General features: G+C 40.9%; 1 protein-coding gene across 7 annotated transcripts in view; it reads left to right on the forward strand.

Annotated features, from left to right (window-relative positions):
* DIS3L2 (DIS3 like 3'-5' exoribonuclease 2) overlaps positions 1-17182 on the forward strand; it is a 361340-nt gene that overhangs the window by 50331 nt on the left and 293827 nt on the right. For 5 of the 7 annotated variants that reach the window (XR_011562175.1, XM_070774057.1, XM_070774030.1 and 2 more), the window contains exons 2-5: positions 892-1035; positions 1551-1708; positions 11860-11913; positions 17062-17163. Coding sequence is in view for 6 of the 7 variants with exons in the window: in XM_070774057.1 (XP_070630158.1) it covers positions 984-1035; positions 1551-1708; positions 11860-11913; positions 17062-17163 (366 nt within the window). In the remaining variant the exon portion in view is untranslated. The remainder of the gene's footprint in view (positions 1-891; positions 1036-1550; positions 1709-11859; positions 11914-17061; positions 17164-17182) is intronic. The other 2 variants (XM_070774047.1, XM_070774048.1) reach the window with 1 other exon arrangement.

Here is a 17182-nt window from a genome sequence, read left to right on the forward strand (position 1 = left end):
GTGGGAAATTTAGCAGAAATGGAAGCTAGTGTTCAGAATGACATCTTGATCCATTTTATTGGTAAGCAGGCTGCCCACCTGGATTTTGGAAATTTGCAAGTATAGGCTTGAAGCCTGGGCCGGTGGCCAGCAGAGAGTAGACGATGTCGTGATGACATGTTCAGTATCCAGGTGGAAGGCTGGGGTTGGGGGTGCTGGCTGCAGGGCCCCACATTCCAGTCTGCTGAGCCAGGCAGCTGCTTGTATTCCTTAGGAGTAGCCACCTGAGCTTCTAATCAGAGGACTGGTTTGAAGTGATGGCAGGTAAGAGAAGGGAAGTAGATGTCTAACTACAATATTTCATTTTTTTTTTTGAAAGCTAGTGAATCATCCATGCATAGTTTTGGACATCTGGTTGTGGCAGTAAGTTAGGTTATGTTGCTGAACTCTAAGAAATTGATTTATTTGATTTCACAGAAGAACATCGTTTGTCTAACGTTAAATTTAGTAAATACTGCATCTCTTGAGCCCTAGTTTAGTACTTATTTCATGATAGCCTTTAGATTCTAGATCTTTATACCATCTTCAAAACCATATTCCCTCCTGCTCTTGTGCATTTTACTAGCTGAACAGGACCTCAGAATTCCTTAATTTTCACCCCATTACCCTATTTGTGGAGGTTTTTAGTAGAAGTGGTCCAAACAAGCAGGCTGTGATACCCATGAGGTTGAACGCTTTGAAAAGCAGCTCAGGACAGATGGTGTGCTTGACTAACTGCCGACCAGAAACTGACACCGGGATCCAGGGGGGGGATACCATGTTGCCTTTGCCATCCAAGTCCTACATTTCCTAGAGCACAGAGGAGGCTTCAGGTTAACTGTTTCTCAGTCACCTGTCTCTTTTTGGTTTCAGCTAGTGACACTTGAGCTGCTCAAGGCGGGAAGAATTCAGAGCAGTGGAGGCCCTGCGGGATCTGGAGAGAAGAGGTGACCTTGGAACCAGTAATGAGCCATCCTGACTACCGGGTGAACCTCCGGCCCCTGGGGACCCCCAGAGGTAGCACACGGAAAATGGAGTCTACTCTAGCAACTGGAAATAAAACTGGAATGGAGGCACAGGGCAGGTCTTAGGACTAAAGAGGGACTATAATTCTTTTGGTGATCTCTTAAATATTCTCCTGTAGGTTATTTACTTTAGAATTGTGTGGTTTCTTGTCTTAATATATTGTTATATTGAGTACAGCTGTTTGATTTCCTCTAGAAAAGTGATGATCTTTTAGTAATTCCTATTTTTGAAAGTTTGTGTCTATAAACAGCAAAGCATACTGAACCCATTACTTGTTTTCTGTTCCATGTATATTGTGGTGCTGATTTAAAATTCAGGTCTCATCTGTGTACATTTTATTCATGTTTTCTTACTCAGTTTTCCTTTTTATGACTATTTTAAATCATTATCAGGGGATTTTATTCTTTTTTTGGTCTTTAATTTTTTTTTTTAAAGGTAAAATATCCCCAGTTTTAAAAATACAGAGATGTTTGAAGAAAAAGTTGATTGCTGCCTCATGTTTCTAGGTGTGTCCTCTTTGGTTGGCCCACATGGTGTTGGTGCTTCACCAGGTGACAAAAAGTCAAAGAGCAAGACCACACGAGGGAAGAAAAAGAGCATATTTGAAACCTACATGTCCAAGGAGGATGTTTCAGAAGGCCTGAAGAGAGGAACACTTATCCAGGTGCTTAAAATATACTAGAAGGCTATTCCTTGAATATATGGAATCAGAAGTAATCAATTATTCATGAAACTGTTTATTTTTCTGTGCTGTGTGCATGAAAGAAATGATGCCATCACAGGCTCAGGGCTTTCCACTTCTTGGACCTCCAGAGTAACTAGAGGTGAGAAGTGTCACAAGGCCATCACAGAGTGCTCTGAGATTTGAGAGGAGGGAGCCATGACTTCCGTAAGGGTTGTCTAGGAGTGCTTTATTGGAAGGGGTATATTAGAACCAGGCCGTGGACTGGTGCAGTTAAGTGAAGAGAAGGCGCTTCTCTTGGGGACCAGCGTGAGCTCCTGAGAGAGAGTGGGATATAGGGTGTGGCTGTAAGACACATTGTAGGTCAGTTTGCCTGGAGCACATGGACGCTGACTGCAGGGAATAAGGTCGAAGAGGAAACAGTTAACAGCAGCAGACAGTATTTGTTGAGAGCTTTATAGTTTGCTAAATATTTTTACAAGCTAGTTCAGCAGTTTGGCTCGGCAAACGCTGGGGTATGCACTGTGAGCCAGGAGCCGTTGTATAGGAGCACACCGCATAGGTGCTTCCAAGATGAAGGTGGGTGAGGCTGCCTTTCTGTACATTGAGCCTGTGGCCCCGTCGTGGAGCAGACATTTTTGTGGACAGATGATTTGAAGATAAAGGGTAAGTGCTCAGATAACAGTATGACCAGGGTGTATGGGAGAATGTTTGGGGAAACTGGGAAGCTGTAGCAGGTGACCCCTGCGGTGAATAGTGAAGGATGACTGTATTAAATGAGTGACATGTGTGTGGAAGGGAGATAAGGAGAGGGCGTGACTCTAATGAAGACGGGAACTGTGAAACAGTATGGAGCGGGACAGCTCAGGTCTTTTTAAGTGTGAAATCTGAGGCAGGTAGTCGGTAATGAGATGAACAGGCAGGCGAGGCCACATATCCTTTGAATTGAGTCTGTTTTATAAAATTCTTAGGTTAGTATACAAACATTGCCATGTGTTACTTGGCTCACTTGAAGATGTTGACTGTGTTCCATTTCTCTCATTCTGAGTGTCCGGCTTCTCTATTTGTATTTGGGGCTGGAGATCCAGCCAATTAACAGATCCTCTTATTTTCTTTTCCTTTTTTATCACCTTTTGTATTTACCTGTGGTCCAGTACATACGCTTAATATAGACTTTGAATGAAAAATTATTTTTAACAAATTAGCTGCTTTTTATGATTTCAGAGGTACCATTGGTTTTTTTTGTTTTTTTTTTAAGCATCCCTTGGTTTCTTTGATAAAGCCTCTCAGGAAAGTTAAAGCTTTAGCTGGACATTTGTTCATTCATTAATCCATTTATTTGCTGTTTATCGTTCAGCACACACACTGCACTCCATTCCTCTGCAAGTGTCTTGGCCCTCGTCTTGTTCCATGTATGAGGACCTGTTGTGCTTTTCCAAGTCTTATCTCCTGCCCTTCTCTTCCAGGTACGCTCTGCTCCATTCACTCTGATCTTCGAAACGTCCCCAATAAAAACTCTGCTCTTTGATTGCCCTGTGACTCTCTGTACACGCTGTTCCTGATGCTGGGAATGCTCTCTCCCACTATCTTGATATAATCATGCTTGACCTTACCTAAATGTTACCTCCTCTGTGAAGCTTTACTTAAGTCTCCAACCAGAATTGGTCATTACCACTTTTCCTGAAGCCAACCTTTTTGTTTACCCTTTATTCTAAACTTATTATCATTTCTTGGCATTTGAGTTTCCTCAAACAGATTGTTCACTTCCCTGTGGTCAGGGTCATGTCTTATTCCCACAGATAGGCCCAATGACTGGCATTTGATCGATGCTTAATACATTTATATCGAATGAATATTTATTTACTGACTGAATAAAGGATCAAGGTATAGTCTTGGAAGAAGAGTGAGCAGACCCTCAGTTGTTATGACTTGGAGGAAAAATCATTTATAAAATCCATAGAGATAGGCTGAGGGAAATATTCTGCAATGGTATTATTTTTGCTCCCTCATATTAATTTTTGCTTTTGAAACAACTCTTTGCTAATATTAAAACAAAAAGCTGATCAATATAACAACTCTGGTTCCCAGGAGTTTGTAAGTGATTCCTCCTGGCCTGTGACATCATGGGACTCTGCAGCCAGAGTATCCCCTCCACAGATGAGAGCAGTTGTTCTCTGCAGATGGGAAAGGAATGGGTTCCAGATATGAGGTCACCTTGTAAAATATACAACACTGTAAATAAGGGTTTCATAGGCAGAGAAACAGTCCATCTGTGCAGGCCCTGATGGGTAAGGTAAAAAGCTAGTCAAGGAAAGATACTTGAATGCTGTGGCCTTCAAATCTTAATGCTACATCTTAATTAGATGTAAGTGTTTGTTAACTTTTGTATGCAGGCTTAAGTATATCGTGACATCCTTTGTCTTTTCCCCATCTAAAGAAAATTTTATTGAAAGACAGATATTTTTTAATAGAGTAGAATAATTATTTTATTTTCAGTGCATTCATTGTTTTGTCATGTGTGGTGAAGAGAAGTCCACAGTGACCAAAGAAATCTCTTTCCTGTGTTTGAACTGACCGGCAACAACAGATGGTCATGTCCATGTAGTTTTGAAATTTTTTTTTGGAAAATGAGTTTTTGTGTTGAAGAACATATGTCCTTTTTCTCTCCATAGGTACAGTATTGGGAAGTTATTATGTGAGGTATTGGGGAAAATGAGAGTCTGGGATAGAGCAGCCTGGAAGGAGTTCCGGTTTTGGGTGATGACCAAAGTGACATGGGTATAAAGATGGTAAAATTGGTTTGTTTCATATTCCTAGGTGGTTCTTTGGCAAAAGATGGTTCAGGCTGAGCCCCCAGAGCTGCCTGAGGCATGAAGTCAAGTTTCTCCTAGGCTAAAATGTTGGTGTAAAGTTGTTATTAGACCCTGAAAGAAATCCTTGTCCAGGAAGACAGGACAGGATGTCCTGTCTCTAGGACATTCACCATTTATTAAGAGGGAAAATCAGCTAGAGAACATTTAGATGTGAGTTAAAGAGAAGAATCAGTTCAGTTCAGTTCACTTGCTCATTCGTGTCTGATTGAGACCCCATGAATTGCAGCACGCCAGGCCTCCTGGTCCATCACCAACTCCCGGAGTTCACTCAGACTCACGTCCATCGAGTCAGTGATGCCATCCAGCCATCTCATCCTCTGTCGTCCCCTTCTCCTCCTGCCCCCAATCCCTCCCAGCATCAGAGTCTTTTCCGATGAGTCAGCTCTTTGCATGAGGTGGCCAAAGTACTGGAGTTTCAGCTTTAGCATCATTCCTTCCAAAGAAATCCCAGGGCTGATCTCTTTCAGAATGGACTGGTTGGATCTCCTTGCAGTCCAAGGGACTCTTCAAGAGTCTTCTCAAACACCGCAGTTCAAAAACATCAATTCTTCAGCGCTTAGCCTTCTTCACAGTCCAACTCTCACACCCATACATGACCACAGGAAAAACCATAGCCTTGACTAGATGGACCTTTAGTTGGCAAAGTAATGTCTCTGCTTTTGAATATGCTATCTAGGTTGGTCATAACTTTTCTTCCAAGGAGTAAGCGTCTTTAAATTTCATGGCTGCACTCACCATCTGCAGTGATTAGTGGGTTATAGTGGACTGCCCAGTCATTTAGAAGGAACAGATGATATGCATGACATTAATACTGGTGTGGTGGGAGAACTTCAACTCTGCAGACATGAATTAATAAGCTTTAACAAGTGTTTCTTGACCACCTGCTAAGTGCCAAGCATATACCAGTGAGCAAAATAGGCAATTCACTGGGGGAGACAGGCAAAAACAACTGAAGAAATAAAGAGAAAATTACAGTCTGTGTTGTGTGCTTATTAGAAAGCAAGAATAATGAGAGAGAATAACTATGGGGTGCTACTCTACATAGGGAGGTTAGGCCTCTTTGAGAAAGTGACTTGAGTTGAGATCTGAAGGGTGAGATTGAACCAGACATTTGGAGAACTAGGAAAAGAACATTATAGGCAGTGATATAAGTTAGTAGAAGAATGGCAAGTGGTGATTGTGAAAACTGATAAACATCTTTTACTATTGTGATTATGTAACTATTACTCACTTAATACCATTGTATCATGATTGGTCAACAGAAAAAATAATAGAACTCTGTATCACAGAAACTGCCATTTAATGGAAAAACCTGTAATCATTTTTAAAAATCCAGATGCATATCAGAATTATCTTGGAAGTTTTTGAAAAATACAAATGTGCAGGTATTGCTTTGTTTTCACTAGAGCTCCAGATATGTTTCTATGAGCAGCCATGTTAAAAACAGCTGGACTATATGATGATCTTTTACTTTTATCAGTTTGTTTCACTTTTTCTATTTCATATTCAGTGCTCCTATTTCATTTAGTTTACGTTTTCCAATTTCTCTGTCTCTTCATTTTTTTTTTTTGATCTTCTTTCTCAAGACTTTATCAGGTTTAATACAAAAGCTTTTGTATAGCATGTACATATAAATAATATGTATACTATATATATTTTAGAAAACTTAATCAGTTTTTGCCTAACAAAAAATTATGACATTTCTATTCTGTTTGTTTGACTTAGTATGAATAGAATGCTAGATTTCTAATTAAAACAAAAAGATATGCAATGAGCAATAAAGGTTTACTGTATAGCATAGGGAATGATAGTCAATATCTTGTAATAACCTATAAAGGAAAATAATTTCAAAAATAATATATGTGCAGATGTATAACTGAATCACCTTGCTGTGTACTTGAAACATTGTAAGTCAACTATACACCAGTAAAATATATACATTAAATTAAAAAAATGAACCTATACAAGGGAACAGATTGGAAAGTAGAAACAAACCTAATCTTGAGCTGTCATTTTATCCTCACTTGAAGCCACATAATCTTGGATTTTATAAACACATAAATCAATAAATGCCTTTATTCTTTTTTTTTTTTTTAAAGTATGGCAAGTGGAAAAAGGCCTAGTATTTTTGAGAACTTAGAAGAAGGCCTGTTGAATATACTGAGCAAAGGGGATTATGTTGGGAATGAATGGGAGAGTTAGGTGGCTGCCAGTCCATGTAGGTTCTCTAGGCTGTGTTGGAGGGTTGGATTTTGTTTAAAGAACTGATGGGGAGTCATGGAAGAGTAATAAGCAGGGGAAGGACATGGTCTATTTTATGCTTTTAAAACAACTCTCTGGCAATTGTGAGATGAATAGAGTAGAAGCTGGGAGATCACGTAAAAGGCTATCACTCTACACCAAGCAAGAAAATATGGCGATGTGAACATGGGTGGTGGCAGTGAAGTTGGAGAGAAGTGGGTGGACGTGGAGCTGGTGCTGGCATGACCTGCTGATGGGTGAATTGTGGAGGGTGAGGCAAAGGAGTCATAATGGATGACTCCGCAGTGTTTGAGTTGAGCCGCTGGATGGATGATGATGCCATTCACCAAAATAGGGTAGACTGAGGGTTGGAATGTGGTACTGGTTTTTTGGGAGAAGGGGACAGATGGCACAAACGAGTGAAGAGGGGTCTGGTGGTGGCTGTGGCAAATGGAAGAGGAAGTCTGCAGTTGTTAAGACCAAGGACTCTAGAACCAGACTGCTTGGGCTTGAATGTGGTGTGCAAGCGGGCACCTCTCAGTTCAGTTCAGTCACTCAGTCATGTCCCACTCTTTGCGACTCCATGAATTGCAGCACGCCAGGCTTCCCTGTTCTTCACCAGCTCCCAGAGCTTGCTCAAACTCATGTCCATCGAGTCGGTGATGCCATCCGACCATCTCATCCTCTGTCTCCTTCTCCTCCTGCCTTCCATCTTTTCCAGCATCAGGGTCTTTTCCAATGAGTCAGTTCTTAATATCAGGTGGCCAAAGTATTGGAGCTTCAGCATCAGTCCTTCCAATGTATATTCAGAGTTGATTTCCATTAGGATTGACTGGTTTGATCTTGCTGTCCAAGGGGCTCTCAAGAGTCTTCTCCAACACGACAGTTCAAAAGCATCAATTCTTCAGTGCTCACCTATCTTTATGGCCCAACTCTCACATCCATACAGGACTACAGGAAAAAACCATAGCTTTGACTAGATGGACCTTTGTTGGCAAAGTAATGTCTCTGCTTTTGAATATGCTGTCTAGGTTGGTCATAGCTTTTCTTCCAAGGAGTAAACACCTTTTAATTTCATGGCTGCACTCACCATCTGCAGTGATTTTGGAGCCCGCCCCCCCGCCCCCCAAAAATAAAGTCTCTCACTGTTTCAGTCGTTTCCCCATCTATTTGCCATGAAGTGATGGGACCGGATGCCAGGATCTTAGTTTTCTGAGGCACGTCTCAGTGCCCCCATTTTCTCATTTTATAAAAAGAGGGTAATGGTACCTACCTCATAGGGTTGTTTTGAGGGTTAAATTAGTTGTTAGACATAAAGCCCTTAAAACAGTGTGACATGTAATAAGCCAGTATAAGTGTTATTTGCGATTGTTTTCATTGCTGTAAGAGAAGCATCTGTTATTCTACTCAGGTGGTTGCTGCCATGTGGCTGATTTTTCATGAAAATCTGGAAATACATATTTATGTGTGAAATTCCTCAGTTTTAAGCATTTTCAAACATCCTGTAAGCCAAATAAAACATGTTTGTTATTGCCAAGTTAGACTCATTAGCCCAGCTATATGGTATTTTTCTACAGTAATGTTCAGCTCCTTGGGTGTAGGCATGGAGACTCAGGCAGGTAGTTGGAGTCAACTGAGAGTGATGTTTCATTAGCTGACTATAAGAGGAGAAGGACCCTTGGCTCAGGGTTTGCAGGGGTGATAGATAATGACAAGCCATGGCAACTCGGTAGCTGAGGAAGGAAATAAACATAGTGAGGGGAAGAGAGTGAGCTAAGAGGCAGAGCATTAGTAAATCAGGGATCTGACCAGAAGATCTGAAGATGACAGCACCAAGGTGCTGGAGCAGGAGCCAATGGATGAACTGCTAAGGATTCTGGGGATCTTGAGAGAGACTGGGCAAAAAAAGGATACTTTTAAAGTTGCAGTGGGGAAGCAAGGGGGGAAAGTTTTTCTTCTCTGGTCCTTGAGCTGTATGGGATAGGAGAGAAAAGCGGCTCCTTCTGAGAGGACTTGAAGGGAAGTGTTTCCATGGTTTCCATGGAGGCCAGGAGGCACCAGAGCCTTCAGCAAAGAGATGGAGGATGTAGGAGCCACACATCCCAGGCCTAGGAGAGGGTTTGGGGGGAAATGAGGGGTGAGGGTTTGGGGCAAATTAGGCAATGGTCATAAAAAGGTGGAAATGGAAGTTCTAGACTTACGTAGGCAGTGAGTAAGACAAGGCGTCTGCTAGACGTCTCTTTCAGTTACAAGGCCATTTCTTGACATGCTTTGCTGACAGCGTCTTCTGTCAGGCTGTGGGGATGACTGAGGTCCTCTCTGGACTCTGCTAGAGATTCTTATTTCTTAGTGTGGTCACTCACAGGGCGCTGTGTTCCTGAGGTGCAGTTCGTAAAGTCTGCTCCAGTCGAATTGCAAATGCTTTTCTCGAAACAGGCTTCTGTCCCTCCTTGTACACTTTTATGTATCAGGAAGTTTAGGATAGACAATCAAGAATAGAATCTTGGGACTTCCCTGGTGGTCCAGTGACTAGGACTTCGAGGTCCCAATGCAGAGGGGCCTGCGTTCGATCCCTGGTTGGGAAACTGGATCCCACATGCCACAACTAAAGATCCTGCGTGGTGCAACTAAGACCCAGCACAACCAAATAAACAAATGCTTTAAACAAAGAATAGAATCTTTTAGGTCCTTATAATATTTGTTCTTTTAAATAGAGCTGAGGTATTTTATAATAACTGTGAATGGAGTATATAACCTTTAAAAATTGTAAATCAGTACCTTGTACACCTGCAACTTATACAATGTTGCACATCAACTATATCTCAATTAAAAAAAAATCACACACACACAAAATCAGGCCAAGATACAGACCTGAGCAAACCTGTTTCTTTCCCCTGAACCCAGTCATGGCATCTCTGAGTGCTCTATACGTAAAGGAACTTTCAAAGCAGAAGGTATTCTTAGCTCTATGCTTCTTCATGTACTATTTACTGGAAAAAAAAAAAAAAAAAGAAACTTGGGTCAGAAAATGAATTTTAAAAAATCAACAAGTTTACTTTTATTTATTTGGAGTGTTTATTTCCCCTCACTAAACAGTAAGCTCTGAGGGTAGAGACCCTCTTTCCATTGTGTCCTCATCACCTAGCAAAGTGCCTGGCATGCTAGCTGTCAGTAAATAAGGAAATATTTGTTGAGTGAGTGGATGAATATATAGGATAAATATAATAAGCTTTTTCCTCCCTCCCCCAACAAGAAACAGCTGTCCTAAAAGTGAAGTTGTAATGACATTTTTAAGAAGGGACAGGCCTCTGGGGGCTTTCCCTGCCTCACTTCCCAGTCCCTCTCTCTCTTACCCTGATACAACATGGTGGTAGAAAAGTGTTTGTCCTGTTAATCACTCTTTTTAAAAATACATATATTTAAAAATTTTTTTTTCATTTATTTACTTTTGGCCGCAGTGGATCTTTGTTGCTGTGTGCAGGCTTTCTCTAGTTGTTGTGCGTGGACTTTGCGTGGTGGTGGCTTCTCTTGCTGCAGAGCACAGACTCTAGAGCGCTCAGTCTTGAGTAGTTGCAGCACAGGCTCAGTGGTTGCAGCTCTTGGGCTCTAGAGCACTGGCTCAGTACTTGTGGCACATGGGCTTAGTTGCCCCTGGCATGTGGGATCCTCCTGAACCAGGGATTGAACCCATGTTCCCTGCCTTGGCAGGAGGGATTCTTAACCACTGGGCCATCAGAAAAGTCCCCTCCTAATCAGTCTTGCCTATATTTCTCTTCTGACTTATCTTCAAATTTTGCTCCTCCATCAAGGACCAAATCGGACACCATCTCTGGAGCCTTGCTTAGTATCCCCAACTAAAAGTAAGCTGTCCCCTCACTTGCAGCTTTCTTCATGTTTTACTCTATAAATAAGGACTGAGCTTGGTTCTCATTCTCTCTTCCACATTGTTTGTCTGAGGATCTTGCATGTAATCAGAATTCAATAAATAATTATTGAATTAAGGGCTGAATGAGGGTTTGTAGTAGTCTATGTGGGATTTAATAGTAGTATAAACTGTTACATGGAAATTTGTAATTTAAACATGGTGTACCAGTGAAAGAAATAATTACTTTCTGCTTTATTTTATGCCCTCACCTATTTTTTAATTGTGTATCTTTGAGTCTTTCAATATTTTAGGGGAGAAATGTTATTTAAAACACTTTCTCAAGACTCCCTTTGAGCCTAACTCTTAGGAAAATAACTGCCTCCATCATGTGTTCCAGTGGCCTTCCAGTGCAGCTGTAAGTGGGGAGGGTTACAGCTTCCTGCAAGGGCCTAAAATACTGAACTGCTATTGAAGACAGCCCCCACCTGCACCTCTGAGCATAAACAGAAGCAGACCCTGATTTGGTGCTGGAATAACATGAAGTTGAAGGCAGACTGGGTGGCCTGGCTGTTGGAGCCAGGATTCCCATTTACATTAAGAGCTGGTTCTGGACCAATTTGAATTATTGACTCATTCAGCTCTGCAGAGGGGCCCAGAGTAAAAAATATACATCCAGTATCTTGAGACTCACTATTCAACTTGGAAGTCAACCTGTATCACTTTGAAAATTGTCACAGAAACAAGCAGTTGTGGGAAGGTCCTGTAGAATTAAAAAAAGGGTGTTGTATAGTGATGCCTAATCCCCAGGTAACCTTGTTCTTTACACTTGAAGACTAGCATATAGGGGCACAGAAAACCCCAGTAGCTGCCACTTTCCCATTCCACGCCAAGCTCTGTTGCTTCTCACCTCTGCCCGTTCACTGCAAGGTGCCAGTGTGAGCTCTCAGTGTTTGATGGAACTCTGTAGTATAGACATCAATGTGAATCATTTTATGCATTCAATGAATAGTTCTCATACATCTAACTTGTTTCCTAGATCGAACTGTTTAATTAATTTTAACTTTTTTATTGAATAATAACGTATGTATGGAAAAATCCTAAGCGTGTAACTAGTTAAATTTTCACAGATTTTATTTTATTTTTTTATTTTAAAGGGTGTTTTGAGAATTAATCCAAAGAAGTTTCATGAAGCCTTCATTCCTTCCCCGGTAAGTTCAATAACTTTATAATAAACCTAATGTCACGTTTAATTTTTTAGATGTGCTATGAAACTGAAATCATATATTCTAACTAAAAAAAGAGTAGTGAAACAGAATTGAAGATGGGCAAGGATTTGTTTCAAATTTAAATAAACAGCATTTGCCTTGGGTTAACAGCCCCTTCTGCCAGTCTTAAAAATCACACTTCAAATGAAAGGGATGGCATTTGTTACTGGCTGCAAGGCTCAGCTGAACCCTCACAGACAGCCACCACTTCTTAAAGGATTTATGGGTGTTTCCACTGGTTTAAGTTTAATCTTTCTTAAACAAACATGCTATCTACTTTCAATCTACTGCATGAGCTAATCTTCAGATATGTCCAAAAATAATGTGTGATGCTTTTTTTTTTTTTGGTTAGAGTTTCTCACTTCACTTTTCCACAGGTGATAGGACTTGGTACAAGGCTCTTTACTGCTAAGTCTTTATATGTTTTCTTAATTCATGACTCATTTGAACCTGCTGTCTCTGATTAAAGGAAGTTCACTCTGACATCTAATTAGCAGCAGGTCTCTGGGTAAGGCTTGATTGTGCAAAGCTGGGAGAGCAGTATTCTTAAATTCTTGACTTATCTTTTCCAGGATGCCATAAATAGTATAGCCATAGATGTAGGTTTTTCACAGTGGAAGAGATTATAGGAAGAAACTTTGGCTTCTACTTGAAGAAATGGAATACATATATTTCGGTTACTGCATTTCATTTTGAGAAATGACACATTTAACGAGCATACAAGTTCAGTGGTATACTCCATAGGTATTATTATTGTTGTCGTTTTCAGTAACCAAAGACCTATTCCAAAGCTCAGTTTAGTCCTTTTTTCCCTTGCCCGTGTCCAGAAGCTAAGGATTCATGTTTGTACCTGAAGTTTAGGTCTTACCACTGGGTTAGATAAGCAGTATCCCATGTGACCTTGTGCTCTCGTAGTCATCTTCTATTCCCGTGACAGAACATGGTATGTATGTACTGACCGTGGTACTTAGATGAGAGAATTGAGTGTCAGCTTTGAGGTAGTAGCTTAGCTGTGGGAGCTGTTCCATCATGCAGTGGAAGCAGAGTTACATGGGTGTTAGATTTCAGAGTTTGCTCATAAGGTAAATTCATAGTCAAGATTGATAAAAATTACCCATGAAAACCTCTTAGGAATATGCAGTGTTGGAGATGGATTAACCATTTTTCAGAAATCTAGCATAACCAGCATTTTCTCTGCATTTGAAAGAAGGATTGTTTCTTCATTGGCACACCAGTTGGAGGAGCTCAATTGTATGAGGGGCCCCAGTGTGTGAAAAACATGGATTTTTAAGCATGAGAATCACACCTGTGCAGTAAGGAGTTGGCCCTGAGACGTACCTGGTTTCAAATCACCCATCTCCCTGCATACTGACGTTTGCTCTCTTTGATTTGAACGATAAGTGAAACTACATACAGCATTTTGAAAACTTCACTGCCTGCTTTCTCTCTCTCCTGAGTACACAGTATTGAATTTCTGTAAGTTAGTCCCCTGTGAGGCCGGTTCCTGATGAATGTATGGCCTAGGACCAAAGTACAAGTGGAGGCATGAATACCTTATATTAAATATGTAAAAGTAATACACCAGACAAACAAACTGTTAAGTGAAATATGTTCCTTGTTAAATATACCTCCATGTACTTGAACTTGGGTTCAAACGTAGAGTTCTCAGACTACTTGGAGCTCCATGCTGAAAGGTGGCTGCATGGAGAGGGTCCACCTTCTGGCCTGCCCCTCTTCCCTTCCCAGTCCTGGCTCCGTGTTGCCTCTTTGCTGCTTCCTGCCTCCTCCCCCCATTCAGTGACAGCCCTTGCCCTCTAGGTGGGCATCTCACCCCACATGTCCAAGATCTCCCCATACCCCTTAGAGATACCCACCCGTTAGCCGCCTGAGGTGTGTGTTTGGGAAGACAGACCTGGGGAAGATGCTCATATATGCCCTGGAAGTGGGCTTGGGGCTGATTACGATTCATCTGGCCTTGAAAACTCCTTACCTGATGAGGAGGGATGTGGTCAGAAGAGGGCCAGGGCAGGGGTTCTCTGAAGTGCGGGCCTACTTAGGGTCCCTTAAGTTAAATTCATGTGATTTAAATTTGCAAGTGACCTGCTGCCCCTGTTTAATCTGGCTTGTTAAAGAGAGTTAAGAAGCAAAAGTCATTGATGTTTCAAGAGCTCAAGTTGTTCTACTTGAAATTGTGTTCCTGGCATGTCCTACTTAGAATTTTTTATAAAGTTGTGATATTAAGACTGGCTTATTTCTATACCTCTTTTATTCTCTTATCTGGCTATTGATGGAGTAATAAAATTGTCTCAGAGGGAGGGAAAAAGTGCTAAATGACTCACCTCTAAGTAATTAAGAACCTAGCATAGGGAGCTTAGCTTGGTGCTCTGTGATGACCTGGGGTGGGGGGTGGGGTTGGGAAAGAGTGGCCCACGAGGGAGGGGATATATGTATACCTATGGCTGATTCACTTTGTTGTATAGCAGAAACTAACACAACATTGTAAAGCAGTTATACTTTAAAAGAAAAAAAAAAAAGCCCAGTTGTAACTGATTGTAGATAGTCTGGTTTTGGACACTGGAACAATCCTGCATTCCAGTTTTGTGGGTTTTCTGGTCAGTTTCAGGTTTTAGAAGCATTATAGAAGGCAGTTGAAGGAGGAGATAATAGAGGCAGTGAATTACATGCCTCTGTAAATCCCATCACTGGTCTAGCTTTCTGAGTGTACGTAGCTCATGTCCATGTCAACTGTGAACTTGTATGAACTGGAAACATGCTCCTAGCCTCCTAGATAGGCTAGGAGGTGGGCTATGAGATCAGGGCCTGAATATTACCTGCCCTCTGCTTTACCAGGGAGAATAGAGATAGGAATTGATAGGAGATGTGGTTTCTGCTCTGACAATAAGAAACAGAAAGTTTGCTTAATTGTAAAATGAAGGGGTAGACTAAATATTGTCTAATGTTCCTCATAACTTTAAAATTCTGAAACTTTTTGAGAAACAAAATTAGACTAGATTTGATGAAATTTACTCTTGTTGACTCTGAAAACAGCTGAGAACTTACACAATGTCACTTTCTGTGTTAAAATTGCTACATATGTCAACAGGAACAGTGAATTGATCATCAGGTATAAAAAAAGTACTTTGTTTTGGGAGAATATGTTTTAGGTTTATTATAATTTCTACTGATAGAAAGTTGATATTCATTTTCTTATGACAAACTCAAGATACAGAAGTCATGTCTATGTGTACCTGCTGGTGTCCTGTTGTTCTCAGTGAAAGTAAGATATAGAATTAGAATAAAATCATGTGTCTTTTTCCAAAAGACCAAGATAAACTGATGTTATTGAGATGCTTTTTTATCCTCTTTGGGGATAAGATAAAGAGAAGAAATAGACTGGATGTCAAAACCTGGCTTTTTAGGTTTCAAAGTTTCAGCTCAGAACTATATTGCAAAAAGTTCTGTGCAGCTTTTTTGTGCATCTTATCACCAAGAGGCACTCTTTGTGTATCTGTAGAATTTATGTTTGGCCCAAAGGAAACTGTTCTATCGATGGAGGATGTTCTGATCATTATGGCATACTTGGGTTGCTTCCCAACTCCAGCCTCCTAAATACTTAGTTAGAATACCCCCAGATCCCTTTGTATTTCCAACAAATTGATCATTAACCACTTCCTCCCTGCCCAGTCTTTCTGATGGGTAGAGCAAGTCTTATGGCATTCAAATAAAGGACTGAACTCTTCGGCTTTAAAAGGTAGTTAGAAGAGGTTGACTCAAACTTTAAATTTTGAGCTGCCTGTGAGTATCTTTAAAATAAGAGATTCTGTAATAGATGCAAACTTCTGAATGAATCAAGTATGAGCTGAGTTGTAATGCAGTCTACTCATAGATCTGGATTGTTTGAGATTCAGCTGAGCTCTTCAGATTGCCGTAGGTAAAATAGGTAAGCAACAGGATTTACTATATAGCACAGGGAATTATTAGAGAAGGAAATGGCAACTCACTCTAGTATTCTTGCCTAGAGAATTCCATGGACAGAGGAGCCTGGCAGGCTACAGTCCATGGGGTTGCAAAGAGTTAGACACAACTGAGTGACTAACATTACACTACACTACAGGGAATTATTATATAATCAATATCTTATAATAACCTCTAATGGAATATAATCTGAAAAAATTACTCAGTCACTATGCTGGATACCTGAAGCTAACACTACAACTCTAAGTAAGTAAGTAAGTAAGTAAGTGAAGTCTCTCAGTTGTGTCCAACTCTTTGCGACCCTGTGTACTGTAGCCTTCCATGCTTCTCCGTCCCTGGGATTCTCCAGGCAAGAATACTGGAGTGAGTTACCATTTCCTTCTCCAGGGGATCTTCCCGACCCAGGGATCAAACCTGGGTCTCCCGCATTGGGGGCAGACGCTTTAACCTCTGAGCCACCAGGGAAGATACCAACACTACAACTGTACTTCAGTTAAAAAACAAACCACGATTTGCTTTCTCTGCTGCTTTCTTCGGGGGCGGGGGTGGGGGGAGGGCAGGGAATATGCCGGCTTCCTTGTAGAGAGCCCAAATCCTGGAGCTGGTTGTTGTCCCTGCCTGTGGTTGGTTTACTTAGGGTTTTATATGTTGATTTTCTTCTATCTTTCAAACTGTCTGCTTTTTACCTTTCCCTTTGCTTAAAAAAATTCAGTATAGAAGGGGTACCATCATGCTTTATTTTATTCAAAACAAAAAAGGACAACTTACTCCTTTCGTATTTTGGTTATGAAAGCATGCAATCCTAGTTTTTTGCTTTATGTATTTTTGTTTTTGACCTGCCTATAGTAGATCTTCTCTTATTTGGTGATTTTTTAAAGAATCATGTTAACCTGCTCTTATGTGTTTATCACCAATTTTATTATTCCAAAGAGACTGAACTTCCAATTATTCCAAAGAGACTGAACTTCTCTAGGTCTGTTTGTGGCTAAATAGCAATACCAGTGTTCCTGTTAAGTCAATGGGCAGATTGTAGAGTCTACAGTTTGTAAGCCAAGGGAGTTATTTTTGATTCTAAGCCTTGGTAAGCTGACTCTTACATTCCTTTCTCCAACCTAGGATGGTGATCGAGACATTTTTATTGATGGCGTTGTTGCTCGTAATAGAGCCTTGAATGGGGATCTGGTGGTTGTGAAGCTGCTTCCAGAGGAGCAGTGGAAGGTGAGTTAAGTTTTCCTCT

The sequence above is a fragment of the Bos indicus genome, chromosome 2 (genome assembly GCF_029378745.1).
Source record: "Bos indicus isolate NIAB-ARS_2022 breed Sahiwal x Tharparkar chromosome 2, NIAB-ARS_B.indTharparkar_mat_pri_1.0, whole genome shotgun sequence".
Lineage (NCBI taxonomy): Eukaryota > Metazoa > Chordata > Mammalia > Artiodactyla > Bovidae > Bos > Bos indicus.